The 20,890-nt window shown below is 35.8% G+C and overlaps 1 protein-coding gene across 4 annotated transcripts in view; it reads right to left on the bottom strand.

The window, feature by feature from the left end:
- The window catches only part of UTRN (utrophin), a 473,290-nt gene that overhangs the window by 51,847 nt on the left and 400,553 nt on the right, over nucleotides 1-20,890 (bottom strand). For all 4 annotated transcript variants that reach the window (XM_063097714.1, XM_063097711.1, XM_063097712.1 and 1 more), the window contains 4 exons: nucleotides 18,806-19,007; nucleotides 12,862-12,947; nucleotides 8,793-8,950; nucleotides 6,492-6,658 (listed from right to left, as the gene is read on the bottom strand). In XM_063097714.1, coding sequence (XP_062953784.1) covers nucleotides 6,492-6,658; nucleotides 8,793-8,950; nucleotides 12,862-12,947; nucleotides 18,806-19,007 — 613 coding nt within the window. The remainder of the gene's footprint in view (nucleotides 1-6,491; nucleotides 6,659-8,792; nucleotides 8,951-12,861; nucleotides 12,948-18,805; nucleotides 19,008-20,890) is intronic.

Raw genomic sequence — 20,890 nt, 5'->3', positions numbered from 1 at the left:
TTCAGTGAAATAATAACAGAAAACTTCCCAGGTATTGGGAGACATATGGACTTCCAGATCTAAGAGGCTCACAGATGCCCAGATGGATTAATACAAAAAGGCCTTCTCTGAGATACATTGTAGTCAAACTCTAAAAAGTCAAAGACAAAGAGAAAACCCTAAAAACAGCCAGATAAAAGCATCAAGTCACCTATAAGGGAGTCCACATCAGACTAACAGCAGATTTTTCAGCAGAACCTTACTTGCCAGAGAGAATGGGATGATATATTCAAAGTACTAATAGAAAAAAGTATGGGCCAAGAACAGTATACCCAGTAAGGCTATCCTTGAGAAATGAAGAAGAAATAGTGTATTTCCTAGACAAACAAAGATTCTGGAAGTTCACCATTACACAGCCATATAAGAAATCCTCAAGGGAGTTCTACATCAGGAATCCAAGAAACAATAACCATCCTCATGAACACAAAAGAAAGAATAAAACCTGCAGGTAGAGCAGATATGTAAATGAGAAAGAGAAAGAAACTAAATCTCACCACTACAAAAAATGGCAAACACCAAAGATGAACAATAAAAGGGAAAGAAAGGAACAAGCCATTCAAAACAACCATGCAAAAATCAGTAAAATGCCAGAAGTAAGAAAATACCTTTTAATAATAACCCTAATATAAATAGATTGAATTTCCTACTCATAAAACTAAGACCGGCAGAATGGCTTAACAAATTCGGCCCAACTATATGCTGCCTATAAGAAACTCACTTGACCTGTAAAGACTCACTCCCACAGACTAACAGCAAAGGGATGGAAAAAGATATACCACACAAATGGAAACCAAAAACAAGCAGGAGTAGTTATTCTTATATCAAATAAAATAGACTTCAAGCCGAAAACTATAAAAAGAGACAAAGGAGGTCATTATATAATAATTAAGTGCTCTATCCAGCAAGAGGATATAACAAGCTCATTTACTATAGCTGCCAAAAAAATAAAACACCTAGGAATAAATTTAACCAAGGAGGTGAAAGATCTCTACAATGAAAACTACAAAATACTGATGAAGAAAATTAAAGAGAACAAAAAAATTGAGAGACATTCCATGCTCACGGATTGGTAGAATTAATGTGAAAATGTCCATTCTACCCAAAGCAATCTACAGATTCAATGCAATCTCCATCAAACTATCAATGACATTCTTCACAGAAATAGAAAAAAAAATCCTAACATTCATATGGAACAATAAAAGACCCTGAATAGCCAAAGCAATCCTGAGCAAGAAAATAAATAAAGCCAGAGGCATTAGACTACCTCACTTCAAATTATACTGCAAAGCTATAGTCACCAAAACAGCATAAAAACAGACCATGGATCAACAGAACAAAACAGAGAACCATGAAATCAATCCATGTACCTACAGCCAACTGATCTTCAACAGAAGCACCAAGAACATACATTGGGGAACGGACAGCCTCTTTTATAAATGGAAATTGGATATCCACGTATAGAAGAAACTAGACTCTTGCCTATTGCCATATACCAAAATCAACTCAAAATAGATTATAGACTTAAATGCAAGACTTGAAACCATAGATCTCCCAGAAGAAAACAGGGGAAACACTTCAGGATGTAGGACTGGGGAAAGACTTTATGAATAAGACCCCAAAAGCACAGGCAACAAAAGAAAAAGTAAACAAATTGGATTATATCAAACTAAAAAGCTTCTGCCCAGCAGAGGAAATAATCAACAGAGTGCAAAGACAACCTACAGAATGGGAGAAAATATTTTCAAACTATACATCTGACAAGGGATTAATATCCAGAATATACAAGGAACTCAACAATTTAACAGATTAAAAAATGAGCAAAGGAGCTGAATAGACATTTCTCAAAGGAAGGCATACAAATGGCCAACAGGTCCATGAAAAACTGATCTGCATCTCTAATCATCAGGGAAATTCAAATCAAAACCATACTGTGATATCATCTCACCCCAGTAAGACTGGCTATTATCAAAAAAAAGAATAACAACTGCTGGTGGGGATGTGGAGAAAGGGGAACCTTCCTACACTATTGGTGGGACTGTAAATTAGTACAGCCATTATGCAAAACAGTATGGAAGTTTCTCGGACAACTACAGATAGAACTGCCATACCACCCAGCAATCCCACTGCCGGGTATATACCCAAAGGAATAGAAATCATCATGTTGAAGGGATACCTTCATATGCTCTCCCATGTTTATTGCAATTCTATTTACAATAGCCAAGAGTAGAAACCAACCTAAAAATCCATTAATGGACAACTGGGTAAGGAAAATGTGGTATATATACACTATGGAACACCACTCAGCCTCAAAAAAGAATGAAATTCTGTCATTTGCAGCAGCATGGATAAGCTTGGAGAAAATTATGCTAAGTGGAACAAGCCAGACACAAAGAGAGAAATACCACATGTCCTTATTCATAAGTGGGAGCTAAAAAATAAAGAAAAAAGAAAGAAAGAAGAAAGGAAGGAAAGAGAGGAAGGAAAGAAAGGAAGGGAGGGAGGGGGGAGGAAGAAGGGAAGGAAAGGGGAAGGGGAGGAAAGAAAAGAATAAAAACCAATCTTAATCATACACCGAACTTTCAGAAGGAGAGAACAAAATTATAGCTTCTAGACCTGGAAAGGGGGAGAGTGGAGGGGGTACCAAGAAAAGGGTTATTGGACACAAAAGAGCTAGTTAGGAAAAATAAGTTCTACTGATGTAGAGTCAAGCTAGGCACCTATAATTAATGATAATTTAATGCATTTTATCAAATGACTAGAAGAGTGGAAATTAAACGTCCTCAACACAAAGAAATGATTACGTTTTGTAATGATGAATATGCTAATTATCCTGACTTGAGCACTTGAGCATCACACACTGTACACAGGTATTGATATTGAACTCTGTACCCCATGAATATATATAAATCAACTATGTTTCAATAATAGTAAAACTAATAATAAAATCCTGCTTATCTTCCTCTCCCTTATACACTTTCAATCCTGCTTTCCACTGAGCAATATCACTGTCCAGTTTTTCTAGAATTTCTACCTAATGGAAAAGTTCAATGACACTTGTAGGCACAGTCCCTATCCCACTAATGATGTTATTATAAAGAGAATTGAATGCCTGCTCTGTTTGTGATAGGTATTGTCCTAGATACTTTTCACATATCAACTATTCTTATAAGGAAATACTCATAGAGTTTGAAGTTGAAGAAACTGAGGTTCAGGAAGGCCAAATAACTTCTTCAAAGTCACAGAGCCAAATAGAAGACATGAGATTCAAATCTAAGCAGCTTGATTCCAGAGCTAGTTCCCAATACACTGTCTCTTCCATATCCTGCTGTAACCACGTTCTCTGACCAACTGGTCCATTTCACATCTATGAGGAAAATCAAGTAGTTTAGTCAGGCCCCCTCACCTCAGGTCCTGTCCGGGGTGGTGCAGCACATTCTTTGTAAACAAGTTGTGTGTGGGTGGAGTTAGTGCCCTATGCACCTCCATGCATCTTTTTTAGTTTGTTGCTATTGTGTGTTCTTTAGTTTGTGAAGCAGTGGCTGGCTGGCAGAGCTCACTCTAAAAATGGAGCATGTTTACTTTGCTGGCAGCTGCTCAGTTTTTTTTTGGACTTTGCCAGTAGCAGTGGAGTTTCTCTTTGGACTGCCTGAATAAAGACTACTCTTTCTTCAACCAAGGCTCCAAGAACCTTTTTTTCCAGTTACCTAGCTCATAGACCTGCATGTGAACGGTTTGTGACCCAGTCTGGACAATGGGCTTGAGGGATCTGTGAGCTCCAGATCCAGCCCTAGCTCTACAACATCTTTATCATAAATACACCTACATGTGAATTTTATATTAATGCCCAAAACTTAACACCTGAAATTTACTATTTAACATTGTTCACCCTTTATAACTGCTCTATCATTATTTCTCTTATGAAATATTTCAAGTTTATTCAAAAGTAGCAAGAACAATATAATAAACATCCATGTACCCACAACTTAGCTGTTAAGTCTTAATATTTTGCTACCATTGCTTCAGGTCATTTTTACTTAAAAAATAAAGCTTTAAAAGTCAATAAAATACTAAAATTTTTACAGTCTTTTGTCCTGTCCTCCACACCCTTTGAGAAATCTGGTCCCTCGTGACATCTCATAGCCATATATGGTAAATTTTATGTAAGCCATTCTCTTCCAAAGTCAATTAATCTGGATATTTCCTGTGGCTTCACATTACATTTTATATCCAGTGTAATATTTTTGGCCTAATAATCAAGGTCCTAAATCAGTTGTTCTTTTTGGTATCACTTAATTACTTCATTATGCCAAATTCTCATCTCCTAAAAATCTAATCTGCTTTTTAAAAATAGCACATTGATTAAGAGCACAAACTTCAGAGTCAAAAAGATCTGGATTTGAATCTCAACTTTGTCTCCATTCATTGAATACCTGGCCTTGGGTAAGTTGCCTAATCTCTAAGTCTTAGCTCCCTCATGTGAAAAGTAGAGGTAATACTCCTAATCTTACAGAGCTTTACGACGAGTCAACGAAATAACAAATGCCACTCATTTTAGCACAGTGCCTGGCATATAGTAAACACTCAGTAAATGGCAATGATTACTAGCTCTGATGATATCTATCACTTGTATGATCTTTCCACTAGTATCCTGAGCTTGCCACATTCCAGCTATTTTCTCTCCTCTGCATCTATGTCCACCGGCACTTAAAACGTAACTATTCCAAGAAACTTCCTGCATTTAAACTGTGTCTTTCCCATCATCCCCCTTCCAGCGTTCACCCTTTGACTTCCACTGGGGCATCCACTATCTTGGCTGTCTCTTAGGCATATGCCAATGCTGTTTTATTTACACTGTCTGCCTTGACATCCTCTTAGAACACAGCTGCAAGACCCTCTGAACTTAAAACACTTTAGAAAATCTCCCCCACTACACCACACTGTAAGGGAGAACAGAAAATCTGAGTTCTATTTTTTATGTTAGCCACCAACAGAGAACGCAGTGACATGCTTCATACAAACTATTATCCTGATAAAGTCAGTCAAACAGAAGCAATTTTGTTTAATTCAAGACACTGGTACTGACAGTACATACAACCACCACCCATCTCAGCCCTCCTGATTTGATTCTCTATCAGGGAATTGCCATCTTAGCTAATTCCTCTTCCAGTATGAATGAAATGTACATAGGAAACCTTGATTCCGCTGCTGAGCAGGCTTATGTTGTTTCACAATAGATTTCCAAATTAAACTGGGACTATTTTCCAGATTCTTTCCAGAAGAGAAACACAGTGTATTCTAAGAGGTGGAATGCATAGTTACCTTAAGAGAAGAATGTCAAAGAACCAAGATGGCCAAGACACTTCATTTTGGGACCCTGCCCAGATTGCTTTTTTTTTTTTTTTAAATTATATATTTATTACGAATATTCATGAGATACAAAGTTGATTGTCCCCCCTCCCGCCTATGATGTGAGGGCCAGATTCATACTGGGGGCATACCCATTACCAGAAATTACTTTTGTACTCTTTGTCCTCTCCCAATTTTCCCCCAACCTCCTTCCCCCTCCCCTTCTCCCCTCCACTCCTATTTGTAGCCCTAGGAATGCTCCCTCCCTCTGTTGGATCATGGCACTACTGTGGTCTTTCTTTCCTTCCTTCTTTCTCTCTTAGCTCCCACATATGAGTGAGCACATGCAGTATTTATCCCTCTGTGCTTTGCTTGTTTCACTCAACATAAATTTGGAAAACAGTTCGGAGGTTTTCTCAAACAACTACAGATAGATCTTCCATATGATCCAGCAATCCCTCTTCTGGGTATATATCCAGAGGAATGGAAATCATCATGTCGAAGAGATACCTGCATTCCCATGTTTATCGCAGCTCTCTTTACAATAGCCAAGATATGCACAGATTGCTTTGGACTCACAAACTGATGAGTCTGACATACCAATGACACTAAAGTATGGCATTTAGCAGCTCTCCTCATGTGAACGTGGGCGGTAGGGTTAACCTCCCTCACACCAGACTTGGCAGAAGTAACACAAAGTAATTTGATTATTTCTCAGTATTTAAATATTGCTTCCTGCTTCCTAAGTTTGACCCCAAAGACCTCAGAACATCCACCAAATTCCATCAGGACTGCCTATTTCTAATCAGTCATGCAAGCATCATGAATGAACATTTCTGTGACCTAAGTAAGTAGAAATTCATAAAAATCTCTGGTTCTGGACCACAGTAGTATAAATAACAGTAGCAGTAATCATAAAATAAGCCTCATGTAGTGGTAGTAAGAAGAAATGCCAGTTTTAGATAGATCACTTATGCTGAGCATCCCATCTATTTAGGAGGCAAATCTCAAATGGAAGTAAGTGGAAAGGGACGGTGGGCATAGCACTGAGATTACACATATGGAACGGAAAACAGTCAGCTTCCACCACTCGTAGTACATCATACCTGAATCCAACAATTGGACATTCTTTACAGATGTTGCATTTGGCCTGATGTTTTGCAGTCTCAGCTGCTGCCACTCGATGTAAAACAGGCAGCCAAACCATGGACTGTGGTTCCAAACGCATCCAATCTATAAACTCTTTCACACTTATCTCTGGCTTGTTGTTATTCTGGTGAAGAAACAAATACGTTAAAAGTGGACAAAATTTCTTCATTAACACTACAGCAAATGTTCTTGCTTCACAGTTTTCTGAGATATCTGTGCAGATATAAGAGGAAAGTTATATAACGCTTTCCAGGTCAGTTAAATCACAAAAGCTTTAAGGTTCCTTCAAGGAAAGAAAATTCTAGACTTTAAAAATTTAAAAAGCAGAAATTGTCATATAGGAAGAAGAAAACATATCCCAATACCTTAATATATTCAGATTTTAAAAAAGCAAAAGTAAAAACCAAAACCACACAATTCTAGGTAATCTTTCCACATAAATACTTTAATTCCATAAAACTCATTCATCTGCAACAGTAAAAATTTGTGAAAGTAAAGATTCACTGATAATTTCACAAATTTGAAGGCCATTACAAATGCTAAATATAAGCTGTGATTTCTGTGTCCTGTTTCAGCCCCATCACATCATCACACTGGAGGCATACTGCTGTGAATGTACTTTGCAACATTTCCAAACTTATGATAAATTATATGAAATTTCTCAGTCCCTCTTCAAATCCTAAGTAATTTTCATATGTGCAAAGTTAAATTTATACCAACATCATTCTCCTGCTGTTGTTGAGGTAATTCTATGAACCAACACATGTGACCATAAATTTAGAATTTTTGTTTTGTATTTTTTATATTTCTAAAATAAAAAAGGGCCACTATAATTCTACTCAAAGATATGGTGTGAGGCATTTTTTCTCCTCAGTAATGATAAATCATGGGCTAGCTTTGGCAAAGTATCCATAGGCTTGTAGTTTATGCATATACGTAGCATCAGTAGTCATATTTCTAAAATGCCTTTAAACACAGTAAGCATTAAAAAGAAACTAAAATGATTTCCCAGTCGAAAATTAGAAACTTTGGTCAGTGTAAACTTTGTACATACGTTATCCTCCTTTTGCAAGAAAAGACTGCTATTTTAATAATATCTTTAATTTATATTTCTTAAAAATTTTGCCTACAAAGAACTCAGAGCACTTTTTCTCATTAATTTAGCAAATATGTATTAAAGCAGCTATGATGTTCAAGGCACTGTGCACAGGGATATGGTATAGTGTGAATGTTTATGTCCCCCCCTCCCAAATTCATATGTTGAAATCGAACCCCCATGGAGATGGTGTTAGAAGTGATTAGGTCATGGGAAGTGATTAGGTCATGAGGGTGATGCCTTCATGAACAGGATTAGTGCCCTTAAAAAAGAAACCCAAGGAAGCTCACTCACCCCTTCCTTCATTCGAGGATACAGCAAAGAGGCACAGTCTATGAACCAGAAAGTAAGCCCTTGCCAGACACTGAATCTGCCAGTACCTTGTTCTTGAACTTCCCAGATTCCAAAACGGTAAGAAATAAATTTCTTTTGTTTATAAGCCACCCACTTTATGGTATTTTGTTATAACAGCCTGAACAGACTAAGACAGTATACAACATATTATCTGTAAAAGGACAGACACGGTCTTTGTCTTCCTGGAGCTCAGGTTGAGAAGAAACAAACACTAGATAACCAATTAGACAATGTGGTACGTAATTAGAGTTGCAATGAGCATGAGAAGGAAGAGGTAGAGGATATTTGGGTGAAAACAGTAGGGAAACTTAACCTCATCTGAAGAGGTCAGAGAAGGATTTTCAGAGGATACAAGAGATAAGCTAAAGTCTAACGATTGGATAAAGATTAGCAATGAGAAGGGAGTTTGTTAGCAGAGGGGAAGGAAAAGTGTTCTAAACAGAGGGCCCATGTCCAAAGGCCCTGAAGCAGGAACTGAGGAACTAAAAGAGTACGACTGAAAAGGAGAGAGCAAGGGACCTAGTGGCAAGAGATGAGGCCAGGGCAAAGACAGAGCCAAACACGGCCATCTAACAGCACACGCAAAAGATTTGAGAATTTATCCAAAAGAAAACAGTAAGCCTCCTGCAGGGGTCTCTATTCCTTGAATAAAATGTGCCTGAAGACACAACACACAAACTTACTGGGATGGCACCCAAGTCTTCCACCATTTGCCTCCAGCCCAACCAAGCTCCCGATTCCATTTCTTGGAACATTCACAAAATCCAACCCCAACCCATGCTTCATACCAGTGATCCCGGGTGTTTACCTGCTGGAAGCAGCTGCGAACGCTAGGCTCAATATTACTGCCTCCAAAAGCCGCCACTTCCCCCAGTTGCCGCGGGATCTGGATGGCATCGTGAAGTAACAGGCCCAGCTGCCGCTGGTCACACATTTCTGTTGGGCCTGCCACTTCTTTAAAGAGATCTACAGGAAGGAGAGGCAAGAGGTGAACGTCCATCTGCCTATAGTGTTCTTTTACTTAAAATAAACCTTTGGTAATGTGCACTGACTACGTACATTAAAAAAATTTCAGGGGAGCGTGAATCAGATTAATTGTCTTCTGAATACTGATGATTTAATATTCTGATCTTAATATTGTGCATGTCTGTAATGGGGAACTGGTTAACCTCATCCTTAACTGAATGTCATATATCAATAGATATAAACAGATCAATAAATACAAATTTCCCTTTTAAATGGTACAATAAATGTGTGTGGATTAATTTTATCTTGTAAGTATTTCCCTTATTATTGAGAAAGAATGAGTCAAAACAAAGCTTCCCTCATGACTTATCAAAGGAATAAATGCACTTGAAAAATAAACCTTTATATTTTAACAGATTTGTTCAACAACTTTTTGTGTTCATTCCTAAACTTAATATGCTATTAAATATATATATATATATATTTTAGCTTCTTGTAAAGATTTATATGATCAAATCTATTTTATATAATAAGCACTAAAAAGTAGAAGGAGGTGTATTTTTTTTTTTTTTCTTTTTAGGGCCAATTGGCTATTCCTTATTAGCTATAAAAATTATTTTTGTCTTACCTCATATAATGAAGTATATTTAATCAAATTTAAAGGACTTACTAACAAACAATAGTGCATATTTTCAGATAGTTCTTAGGCTTCTGTATTCATTAAAAAAAACACTGATCTATTTTATAATTTTCTTCATTTAATAAAATTAAAACTCTTCTTTACAGTATTGGCTTATCTTCTATTCACCGTATTCAATATTTTGAAGATTAAAATTATTACAGTTTTTCCAACAAAATAATTCTAATATACTAAGATAAGTTCCTTTTGGATAACAGGCAGAAATGTCAAAGAAAAACAACCTACTTCATTATAGAAATTAATACTTTTTGGAAAGAAATTTTCAAGTTCTAAAAATTCAAAAGCACAAAAAATCTAAACGCTCTTCATGTGAAGATTTCCAAGAACAGAAGAAAGGAGAGTAAATATTTACTGTATCCTAAAAACGATTTCCAAATAATTCCTTATAAATGGATATCAGGTCAAAATGTATAATTCTCTTTTTTTTTAAAGGAGAACAATGCTAGATCTAACACCATCAACAGTGAATTTTCAAACAACTGAACCAAGTTCAGTGATACTGACAGAGTGATTATAATGAAATATGGCTTTAATTATAAGCCTATATAGGGACAGCAAATTCAATTGAGATAAATTTAATTTTTATTATCATTTGTTCACTTGGATTTAGTTAGTGCTCTACTTGTTTCTTTCATTTAAAAAAATAAGATTATCATAGCCAAAAATTATTTATCCAGGACTGTTATTATGATACTCATTTTAAACCTGCTCCTGGTGAGAGGCTTAATAAGTAAATGCAGAGTTCATGCATATGTATATTAATCTTTATAGAGAAGAGCACATTTTCAGCAAGATCAACTGTGCCCACCTTTCCTCTTTTGAGGTAGATAGCTACACTACTATGCCAGTGTTAAGGCAAAGCTACTCACAAAACATAAGAAAAAAAGTGTCATTAAACATTTTGACATATACCTAAGTTCTTATAAAAGTTCACATTTTTAATGTTGTAGACAGATACAAAAAGCACTGTCAGGATGTGGGGATGGGTCACATGAAGAAAGTCACAATCTAAAACCCAAATTCCAGTAAATCAGTGCACAACACATGCAAATGGCCATTCAAAAGGATGCTCTGTAAACATGTTATTAATGAGGCAGTAGTCACCCAGCTATAAGCACGAAGGCCAGGGTATTGTTAGAACCTAATCAAGGGATAGTCTCAGGAAGGCACCAAGAGAAGGAGATGTCATGGGGGTAAGACACCGAAATTAGCCACTGCAAAATCAATATTCAGACGGATACCAATGGACCCCAACTGGTGCCTCTGCCATTGAGTTTGAAGAGCAAATTGTCCTGAATATTAATTCTAACAAAGGAAACGATAATGGAGAAAGTGTTCTGATATCACTAGGGAAATTAAAACAAATCACATTTGCTAAGGAACTCAAAGTAACAATCAAAATGAAACCCCAGAACACTTCCAGTCTTAATATCCCAGTAAGGATTTAGATTAAAGATTGCAATTCAACAGATTTCTTATTAAGTCCTAAAACAGCATACTTTGTTGATGGAATTCAATATCAGAAATTTTCACTGCAGGGTTCTGCTTCCTCTGCACAAATCTGGAAGTTTAGTGTTGAATTATAAAAGATATAAGTTTTGAGGCTGAATTTGCATTAGTTTCAGAGAAAGTTCAGCACCAACTGTTTCAGAGAACCCTAATTCTTTCAAGCACACATGAAAACCCCAAATTACAGATGATAAAAAAAATTCTTTTCTAATTTTGGGACACTGATGCTTTCATTAACATTTTCCTTTCTTAATCGTAGAAATGATAACCTTTTTAGCTCTGGAAATGATATCCTTTTACAATTATGATGCTGAAGACTATGTGAATTCTAGATAAAGTGCCACAAAACCAAAGCCTTGTGCAAAGCTTTCTTCTGTACTGCTTACTTGGCTCTTACTCCACCAAGGCCCCTCACCTTCTGATCCTACAATCAGCTTTTCATTTAAAACAAATCCACATCTCTTTTCACTGACATTCTTGTCAAACTATGTAAGAAAAACAAGCCATTATGTTCTACCTGAAATTCAAAATCAAATAACCTCACAGTAATCCCAGAAAATAAACATTTTTAAAACGTATGCATGTTCACAGAAGACACACAAAACTATGTTTACAAGACCTGGTGATCAAATATCCTCTCTTTTTTGGTATCTCTCCATTCATGAAATATCCATAGTCCTCTCTCCAAATGTTTGAATTTATCTATAAAAATTCATCTGAGAATATGCATGGCAGAGTCCAGTTACTCACATTTTGCAGACAAAATTAAATCAAAAGATATGTTAAAGTAGTCTGGAGACATAACAGCAATTGCTATCGTTTATTGCTACTTCTAGGTACTTCTTACATATTATCTCTAATTCCTCTCCAAGCAGGAATTATCAGCTCTTTTTTTTAGGTGAAGAAAACTTGCTAAATTTCAGCTTCCTGAACTGTGCAATGGTTACCTGTTAGCTGGCAGTACTCAATGGGATCATGTAACCTGCCCAAAGTCACTCAGCCACTAAGTGGTAGAGATTTGAAGGCAGGTCTCCTTGGCTCCTCAACATATGTCTTTTCCAATGACAAGATGCCTTTCATGAACCTACAGCTAAAGGGACATCACTGATTTATTTGGTGAATATAAACAAACACGATAAAATCAAAAAAGTTTCACCACTTTTTATTTAGTTACAATTATAAAATATAATTATTTAGGATTACTATTTATGTCCATTAAAGATTCTAGCCCATCTTAACATTTTTTTTTTAGTATTGGAAGTATACAGAAATAGAAAAAGCATGGGCTTTGGAGTCAGAAAAATCTAAGATCTAATTCTAATCTTTCGACTTCCTGGCTCTGTAGCCTTTGACTAGATTCTTAACCTACGTCATCATGAATTTTCTCAGCTGGAAAATGGAAATCACAATGCCTACATTGACTACATTATGGGAAGATTATTCTAAGAATTAAATGAGATATAACTTGTAGTTGGTTCTCACTCCATCAAGGATCCTGATCCTACAATTAGCTTTTCCTTTCACACAAATCCAAATCTCTTTGCACTGCCACCTCTTGTCTAACCAGGTACATGCATAGGAAGGGTTAAGAAAAATAAAAACTATTATAACTAGCAAATCATATAAAGTAAGACCTCGATAAATTGCTATAATCATCATTACTAAAAACACTGTTGGCATGTGAAAGGTCTTTCTTACATACATCTGTATTTCTCTTCTAGGAGACCTTTGGAGAGAGATATCAATCCAATCTTCAGACTCTGCACTCTAATTTTTCCAGTCCGACCCCTGAAATTATAAGAATCTCAATGTGTTAGATGCATTTAAAACTGTATGTAGTATGTTTATTATTTCTGAATATCTCGTTTCTTGAGGGTAAAACATTAAATTATAATTGCATCTTAAAGATGCAACTTTCTATTCACTTTTAACAATTAATATTAAACCTAATGAATAAACTACCCTGATTTCATCATCATACAACATATATGTATTGAAAAATCAAATTATACCCCATAAATATGTATAATTATGTGTCAATTAAAAAATAAATTGAAAAAATATTAAGCACATATTATAATTTATGACATTTTAATAGTGTTTGACTAAGTCTGGAAGAATACACAGCCTGAAGTTACTTTACACACAACAAGCGAAATAAGAATAATAAATTAAGGCAAAATGAAAACAATAATTATAAAGCTGAAAAGATTTCATTTTTATAAATACTATGAATTAAAACCTACCTGTTAATAACTGTAAATGAAAGACTCAGATAGCTAGAGCTATAGCATAATATGCATGTGACTTAATATAGCAAGAAACGGCTGGTGATATATCTACAAACAAATGCAAGAAATCTGACTAGAAAATTAACTATATATTGAGGGCTCATCACTTGTTCAATACTAAAAGCTCACGGTCTTCGTTTATTTTGGTCTCTATCAATGCAGTTTTTATAAATTACTATCATAATTTTGATAGTCAATGATCATAAACAGGTATAAAAATCTCTATTTGGGGAAGTATCAAATTACAATTAAAAACAGAATGTATTAATTAATCAACATTAGGAAACAGTTTCACACTACGCTAATGAGAGACCATTTCAATATCACTTATAGGTTGACTAGAAGAAAAATTTTACATTATCCTTAAAAGCACAGAGTTATCCTTATTCCATTACTTATCAAAGAATTACTGAGTTATTTATCAAATGTTAGTCACAGTACTAGATCCTGGCAATAGGAAAAGAAATATAAAAATTAATAAGATATGTTTCTTCCTATACAATAACACACAGTCCAGAGAAAAACCTTTCTTGTTATTTTTATTATTTCAGATTCAGGATCAGTTTTCAGTTTAGGTTTTTATTGTTATTTTTTTATGATATGTTTTCAATACACAACTACAGTACACTTAAAGCCTATGTCTAAATGTTTACATAATTATATGAATAAATAAAATTTAGTAATTCATACTATTTTACAAACATAAATATTTGTATCATGGAACTTTAATTTTAAGTAGTCTTATTGCCAAATTATATTTAAATCTTGATTTTATCAGTATTTTCACTATTACTAGTAATTGATATTCTTCCATTCTCAAATTATAAATACTCAAGTAAATCTGTGTATACATATCATGACATATAAAGTATAAAATAAATGAAAAAGGAAAACATGCTGAGGGATTAGTGAAATGTATTTTCAAAATAGTCCCTTAATACCCTAGAGCTTATAATCTATATTAAATCATATCCAACAAACTTATTAAACCCTCACTATATATGTGTACGACATTCAAAATTGACCTATGAAATACGTAATACTTCAATGTTAAAATAAATACAGCCTTTATAAGCAGAATTTCAGTATCTCACAATTACAAAGATACTAATTTCAAATTAACCCTAAATTGAGCTATGCTACAGATTGTGTTTCTACTTCATATTTTTTAGGAGTTTCCCAATTATCACATGAAATAAACAATGTCTGTTTTCTTCCCTTCAAAAAATCAGAAAACTTTTATTTTCCAGACACAATCAAAGAATAGACTCGTAGAAGATAACAAAGGCTGTATGAATGGTCGGAGACTAGTACATGAATGTGGCTTAGGATAAAGCAATCCTTTTAGGGAAATGATCAAAATGATACGTATGAGAGCATAACCTCCAGTCTATTGTGGCAACACAAAAATTAAAAAGTCAATCATCCACTCATTGCACCATCAACAGTTATGAAGGCTTTCTGTGATCCCAGAATTGTTCTAAGTACTGGAGGGACCAAGAGAAAAGTACAAGACACATTTCATCCCACGATGAGCTCACACATTAGCTGGGGAGGTAAGGCAAGTCAACAACTAGAGAAAATGTGAGACCAACCTTTACGTATGGAAATAAAGACTCAAGTGCAATGTCATCGTGGCTGACTAGTCATTAGTGATCGGTGATTAGTCTGAACAGTCATTAATCTCACAACACTTGATAGACCAGATAAGTCTAAAATCAGACACTGAACACATGACATGGCTGGACTGTCCCAACTAGGAGAAAATAGAGTATCGCAGGAAAAGCCTGAGCAAGGGTGTGAGCACCAGAGATAAGAGGCATCAGGGTGGGGCAAGGACTTCCATAAAGGCTAAATGGTTGTACCTGTTATGTGGGGCCAGGCAATAAAGGGCTTTGATGTTAAGATATCTGGATTTGAGAGACAATAGGGAGCCAGTAAAATTTACTAGGGACATAACCCAATACTGAAGTATTTGGTTTCCTGATAGTTTTCATAAGTAACTCCTGAAATTAGTTTAACTGTAAAGATATGTACCTTATAAAATTATATCCATCTTGGAATAATGGGAGAAAAATGACTTAACGCTGAAGCAAATTAGGTTAATATTTTCTGTAGGGAAAAAAATATTTAAACCAAATGTTCCAGACTATTGCTTTAAACCATGATTTAAACACTTTTGATTTCCACTACACCAGAAGAAAGATTATGAAATTAAGACTTTCGAACCTGAGAAGATGAAGACTGAGTGAGGTTGTGAGTTCATAAATTGAATTAATTTTATCTTTATAGTTTGTAAAGTCTTTTTACATACACAAGTTCATTTTCCCTTCACAATCACCTTTTGTATAGTAAGCAGAGCAGATATTTTTATCTCAGTTTTTCAGCTGAAAAATGGATATGCCAAAGTTAAGTGGCTACCAAGTCACACAGCAACCAGAACCAAAAATCTGAATTATTGTCATCCATGACAGATGAATATGGATTTTTTCCACAAAATTCAAAATATTAGGAGGAGTTGGGTACATGTTAAAACTTGAAAGAAGCAGTTTACTTAAAATAATTTATAAAGTACTATTTTTCCTAGATATGGTCATATGGTAAGAATAATCAAGTGATTGATTATTAGTTCCATATGCAATAGATGGCTGTGGATAAATTGTATTATCCCACGGGGTCGGTTTTTCTATGAGTAAAATGAAAAGGGCAGAATGGAAGATCCCCAAAGTCCTTCTACTTCAAGAATTCTATGACCTACTGTGTGTATATCACTCATTATTTCAAGAAGTGGTTGAAGCTGAAAACGTCAATCCTGGCTGCATCATACTACATAGAGTAAGGCAGTCACAAATATATGATTAAGGAATGGATGTCAGAATAGGTAAATGAATGGAAGGCTTAGAACGACGTACCATTTATAAGATTCACAGACTACTTAAGGTTCGTAATATACTGCTGCATCGGAGGCAGCAGATCATAGCTTCTACCAAATTCCCAAAGAGAATCATGTCTTGAAAAGAGTTAGTAACTATAGTTTAGATAAAGGAATAAGTCATAGTTATTAGAGAAACTTGGGCAATCAACTCTGGCCATTTGAAACTACTGTCATAAGAGTAACTATTTTTCTCCTTAAGTTAATCCATGATACTCCCTTTCCAAGATAGAAAGCCAGACTGAAGAGGCACTGTTCTGACCCAGAATGGTCTTTGCTATATTTCTTTGGCATGCAAAAGAGATAAGTCCTGAAAGCTCTTTTCCTTTAAAATGGAAAATGAGAAATTTCAAGATACTGTCTTTCCAAATAACAAACACTACCCTAGTGCAGTATCTCCCATGTGTTCACGTTTGATGATGGGAGGCGGAACCATGCTGACAATGAATGCCCTAGAATATGAATCACACCAAGTCACACACTACTTCCTTCTCAACTAAGTGGTATCATTTCCTTCTGGTTGACCAATGAAAACAGTGGATGTGTATTACAGGCTGACTTATGTCCCCCTAAATTCATATGTTGAAGTCTTAACCCCCAGTACCTCAGAATGTGACTGTCTTTGGAGATAGGGTCTTTAAAGATATGATTAAACTAAAAGGAGGTCATTAGGACACGGGCCCTACTCTGGTGACTGGTGTCCTTATAGGAAGAGGAGGTGAGCACGCAGACAGCACAGAAGAAAGACCATGTGAAGACACAGGTAGAAAATGACCCAGGAGAGAGAGATCTCAGGAAAAAAAATCAACCCTGCCGACACCTTGGTCTCCAACTTCTAGTCTCTAGAACTGTGAGGAAATAAACTTCTGTCATTTAAGCCACCCAGTCTATTGTATTTTGTTATGACAGCCTCAGAAAAATAATAGTGTGTCAGAGCCACAGACAATGCGAAGGAGAGTGATCTCACTCTTTTCCAGTCAGTCCTTCCTTAAAATGTGGCTTCAGGCATGCATCTATCTCTACCATACTCCACAGGGCTGAATGAAGTGCCCAAGTAGTCTAGGAGTTTATCATACTTCCTGGGATATAAACTTAAGTTAAAGGCTTTGCAATTAAAACACCTCATTGACCAGCTATTTTGGTGAATTTACTACAGAAAATGTCTCTTTTGAGGATTCAAAAAATTAAAGAGCAACTTAACAGTGGATTAATGCTAATGGCAATACTTTATCCTAAAAGAATAAAAAAAATTGCACTAAAATGAAATGTATTAAAAGTATCAGACTGGGATATAGTAATTCCCATATTCATTATGGTAACTGAGATGCATGCTTCAGTGAGTTTAAGAGCCCTCAAACACACAATGGCTACTTGATTATTAAAAAAAAGACTCTGTTATGATATTTGTGAATGGTGAAAGATAAAAGATGTTTCTAACTAAAAAAATAAACAAAATTTTAGTTAAATCATCTCAAACTATCATCATCATCAGTTACTTCTTACAGAGAATCAATCAGCTGCTAAATAAGTGTATATTTACAAACTATCATTCTTCTTTCTCTCTAAATCTAAAAAAGCTGATAAACACAAATTTTCATATAGCTAATTAAAGGAAAAGTACTTGCAGGGTCTGAGAGAAAAATCACAGTTCTAGTTTTCTGATTTCATCTTTGCATACTTTAACCCCTACCAGAAGAATGAATAATTCTCAGTGTTTTAGAAATGTCAGCCCACGGCAGGTCTTTCTAGAACTGATTATTTCACAATTACATTGCTGTATTCAAAAGAGCCAAATTAATGGTAAATGAGTTATGCTGGAAGTTGTGAGTGCTCTTTATGTAACAGCAAGCACTAATTAAATTACAGATATAGAGTGTCCTGTAACATAAATTATTCAGAATGCCATATACACACATAACCACCATGGTAATAAATAATGCTAATATCAAAAAACAAACTAAATCCCATTCTTTGCCATTCAAATCACTCTTAAGTTGACATACAAAGATTGCAGAGCAGATTATTATGAGCTAATAAATTATTTTAAATAGTAACAATAAATGCAAGGTTTTTTCTTTCATAAAAAGCAATACCATAACACATTAGGGAACAAGGAGAAAGGAATTGGACTTAGCTATATTAGGGTCCTCTAGCTTCTTGAAAAAAAATACTGCAAATTTGATAGCCTTTGTAATTGAAGCAAAGTCTTAAATAATTGCCATACGTTCATTTTTGTTCTATTTGTTAAGAGCTCAGTGATGTAGAAGGTCATTCATTTTCAACAATTAACATAAATATTTCCACTGGGAGAAATATTTTGAAAGTACATTTTTAGAAATGTACTTCAAAAACTAGAAGTTTCCTATTATCAACATATTTCATGCAATGACCGTATTTTATTGAGGGAAAAAATACAAACTTACGTGTCATACACATTGAGCAACCAGTTGAGACACAAATCCACACAGAGTGGGACATTGACCAGGTCCTTATGCATTTGTTCAAGTCCATCATAAGTTGTTGTCAAACAGTTGATGACATCTGGAACACTAAGGAGCTGATCATTTTGGTTCAATTTGTGCTGTTTGAAAACTTCGTTTGTTGTATTCAACTCTAAGAGATCCACTAATCAGGTAAGAAAAAGGATTATTATGCACAGTTACTACATCACGTAACAACATTGAAACAAAAACACTTCTAGTCTCAAGTGTTCAGCCTGGTTCTTCAATTTGAGAATCTATCCTTCTTAGCTAATTTCAATTTTTAAAGGAATAAATAGCATTCCCAGTCTTACATTTCCAATCTCTTCTTTTATCCACATTTTCATGCTTTTGAATCTGAACTTTGATGCTTTTCAAATCTTACCCCATTTCTGATCATTTGATCTTTGGGATATCCATTTTTCCTACTTTCTTTTTCTGGCTTTCCCCTCCCTAAGCTCTTTCAGCTTTTAAATATAGAAGGGCATAAATCTTTAAATCTACTCCCAATGGTAGAATATCTCAAATATTACATTGCTCTCCTCATCTTAATTTTTGAAAATATGCTACTCCCTGCCTTCCCATATCACTGCCAGACCAATCCTTCTTAGAGTTTTTTAACATGGACAAGGGTACTTCAAAAAGCTCATGGAAAAACAGAATTAAAAGATAATACGAATCTTTCCGTGAACTTTCTGAAGATCTGACCATACATCATGACATACAAAGCTCACTGAAGAGGCTCAGTTAGAAAAATGGGTTCTGTAGAAAAATAATAGTTCCCCACTAGCTATTGAATCAAGTCTGATCTGTAAGGCCCTCGCAGGCTGGCTCCAAGGTTTCCTTCCCATGATGCTCCGACAAATGGGCAACCTGTAGTGAGGAGGACTGGCAGAGGCTCACAGGACAGATCCCACGCCCACTGGTCTTCTCGTATTTGCTCCCACCCTTGTCTTTGGGGTGTGGGGGACACCTGCAGTGTACGTGGCCAGTGCTGGAGCATGCGGGGTGTGCACAGATGGGAAGGCAGAGCCCCCATGTCAAAGACATACCAGTAGGTTTACTGAAAGGGGGAGTACGACGGCCCTAAGAGAAGGATACACCAATTTCTATGAGAGTTATTACTGCTAGGGGAGTGGAAGGAAAAATGGAAAAGGATTCCTGAGGACGTTGGATTTGCAGCAACATGGATGAGCTTGGAGAAAATTATGTTAAGTGAAACAAGCCAGGCACAGAGGGAAAAATACCACATGTCCTCACTCATAAGTGGGAACTAAGAGCGGAAGAAGGAAGGAAAGACCACAGTGGAGTGTTGGACTCACAGATGGGAGAAAGCATACTTAGGGTTGGCGGGAGCGAGGGGGCCCGGAGAAGGAGTTTGGGGATTAATTGGGTGGGGAACATGGAGAATATTTGCAACTTGTAGTAATGGGCATCCTGATACTATTGATCTGACCATCACATCCTCGGTGCAAGTGGTGAAAGTCAGCTTTGTATCCCATGAATATGCATGATCAATAAAATTAAATTTTAAAAAAAAGAAGAAAGAAAGAAAGAAAAAGAAAATAGGTAAGATCCATGTGAAGTAAGGAATGAATTCCAGGAGGACGAGTCTGCTTGAGAAAAGGCAAGAATTCAGGCAAGTCCAGGACTCTAAGTTACGGTGGACTGCGGTGATGGTGTGCGGCTCACACCGGGGTGGTGTGTGCTTACAGCAAAGAGGACACACACAGCCCCAGGGAGGCCACAAAGGACAGGGGGACGAGTTTAGACAAAATCTTTTTTTTAATCAACCTTGAGTCATTCATTAGCTCACTGAAAACAAGGAAAAGGAAGCAAAACAGATAATCAAACTACCATGTATCTATACATTTATTAAGTGTGGAGATGACTCTTCCAAATGTAAATAAATGGATACAAGAAATTACAGAACCCACATTAACTTGAGGTCTGCTCATGGAAATTACTGTTTTATAAAATTCTTCCTATATCTCCTTATTTAACGTCTGAGAATTAAAAAAAAAAAAT

Source organism: Cynocephalus volans, chromosome 5, assembly GCF_027409185.1.
Source record: "Cynocephalus volans isolate mCynVol1 chromosome 5, mCynVol1.pri, whole genome shotgun sequence".
In the NCBI taxonomy this organism is placed as follows: Eukaryota; Metazoa; Chordata; class Mammalia; order Dermoptera; family Cynocephalidae; genus Cynocephalus; species Cynocephalus volans.
Note: the sequence above shows the minus strand (reverse complement) of the source record. Positions and strands in the feature narration are given on the sequence as shown.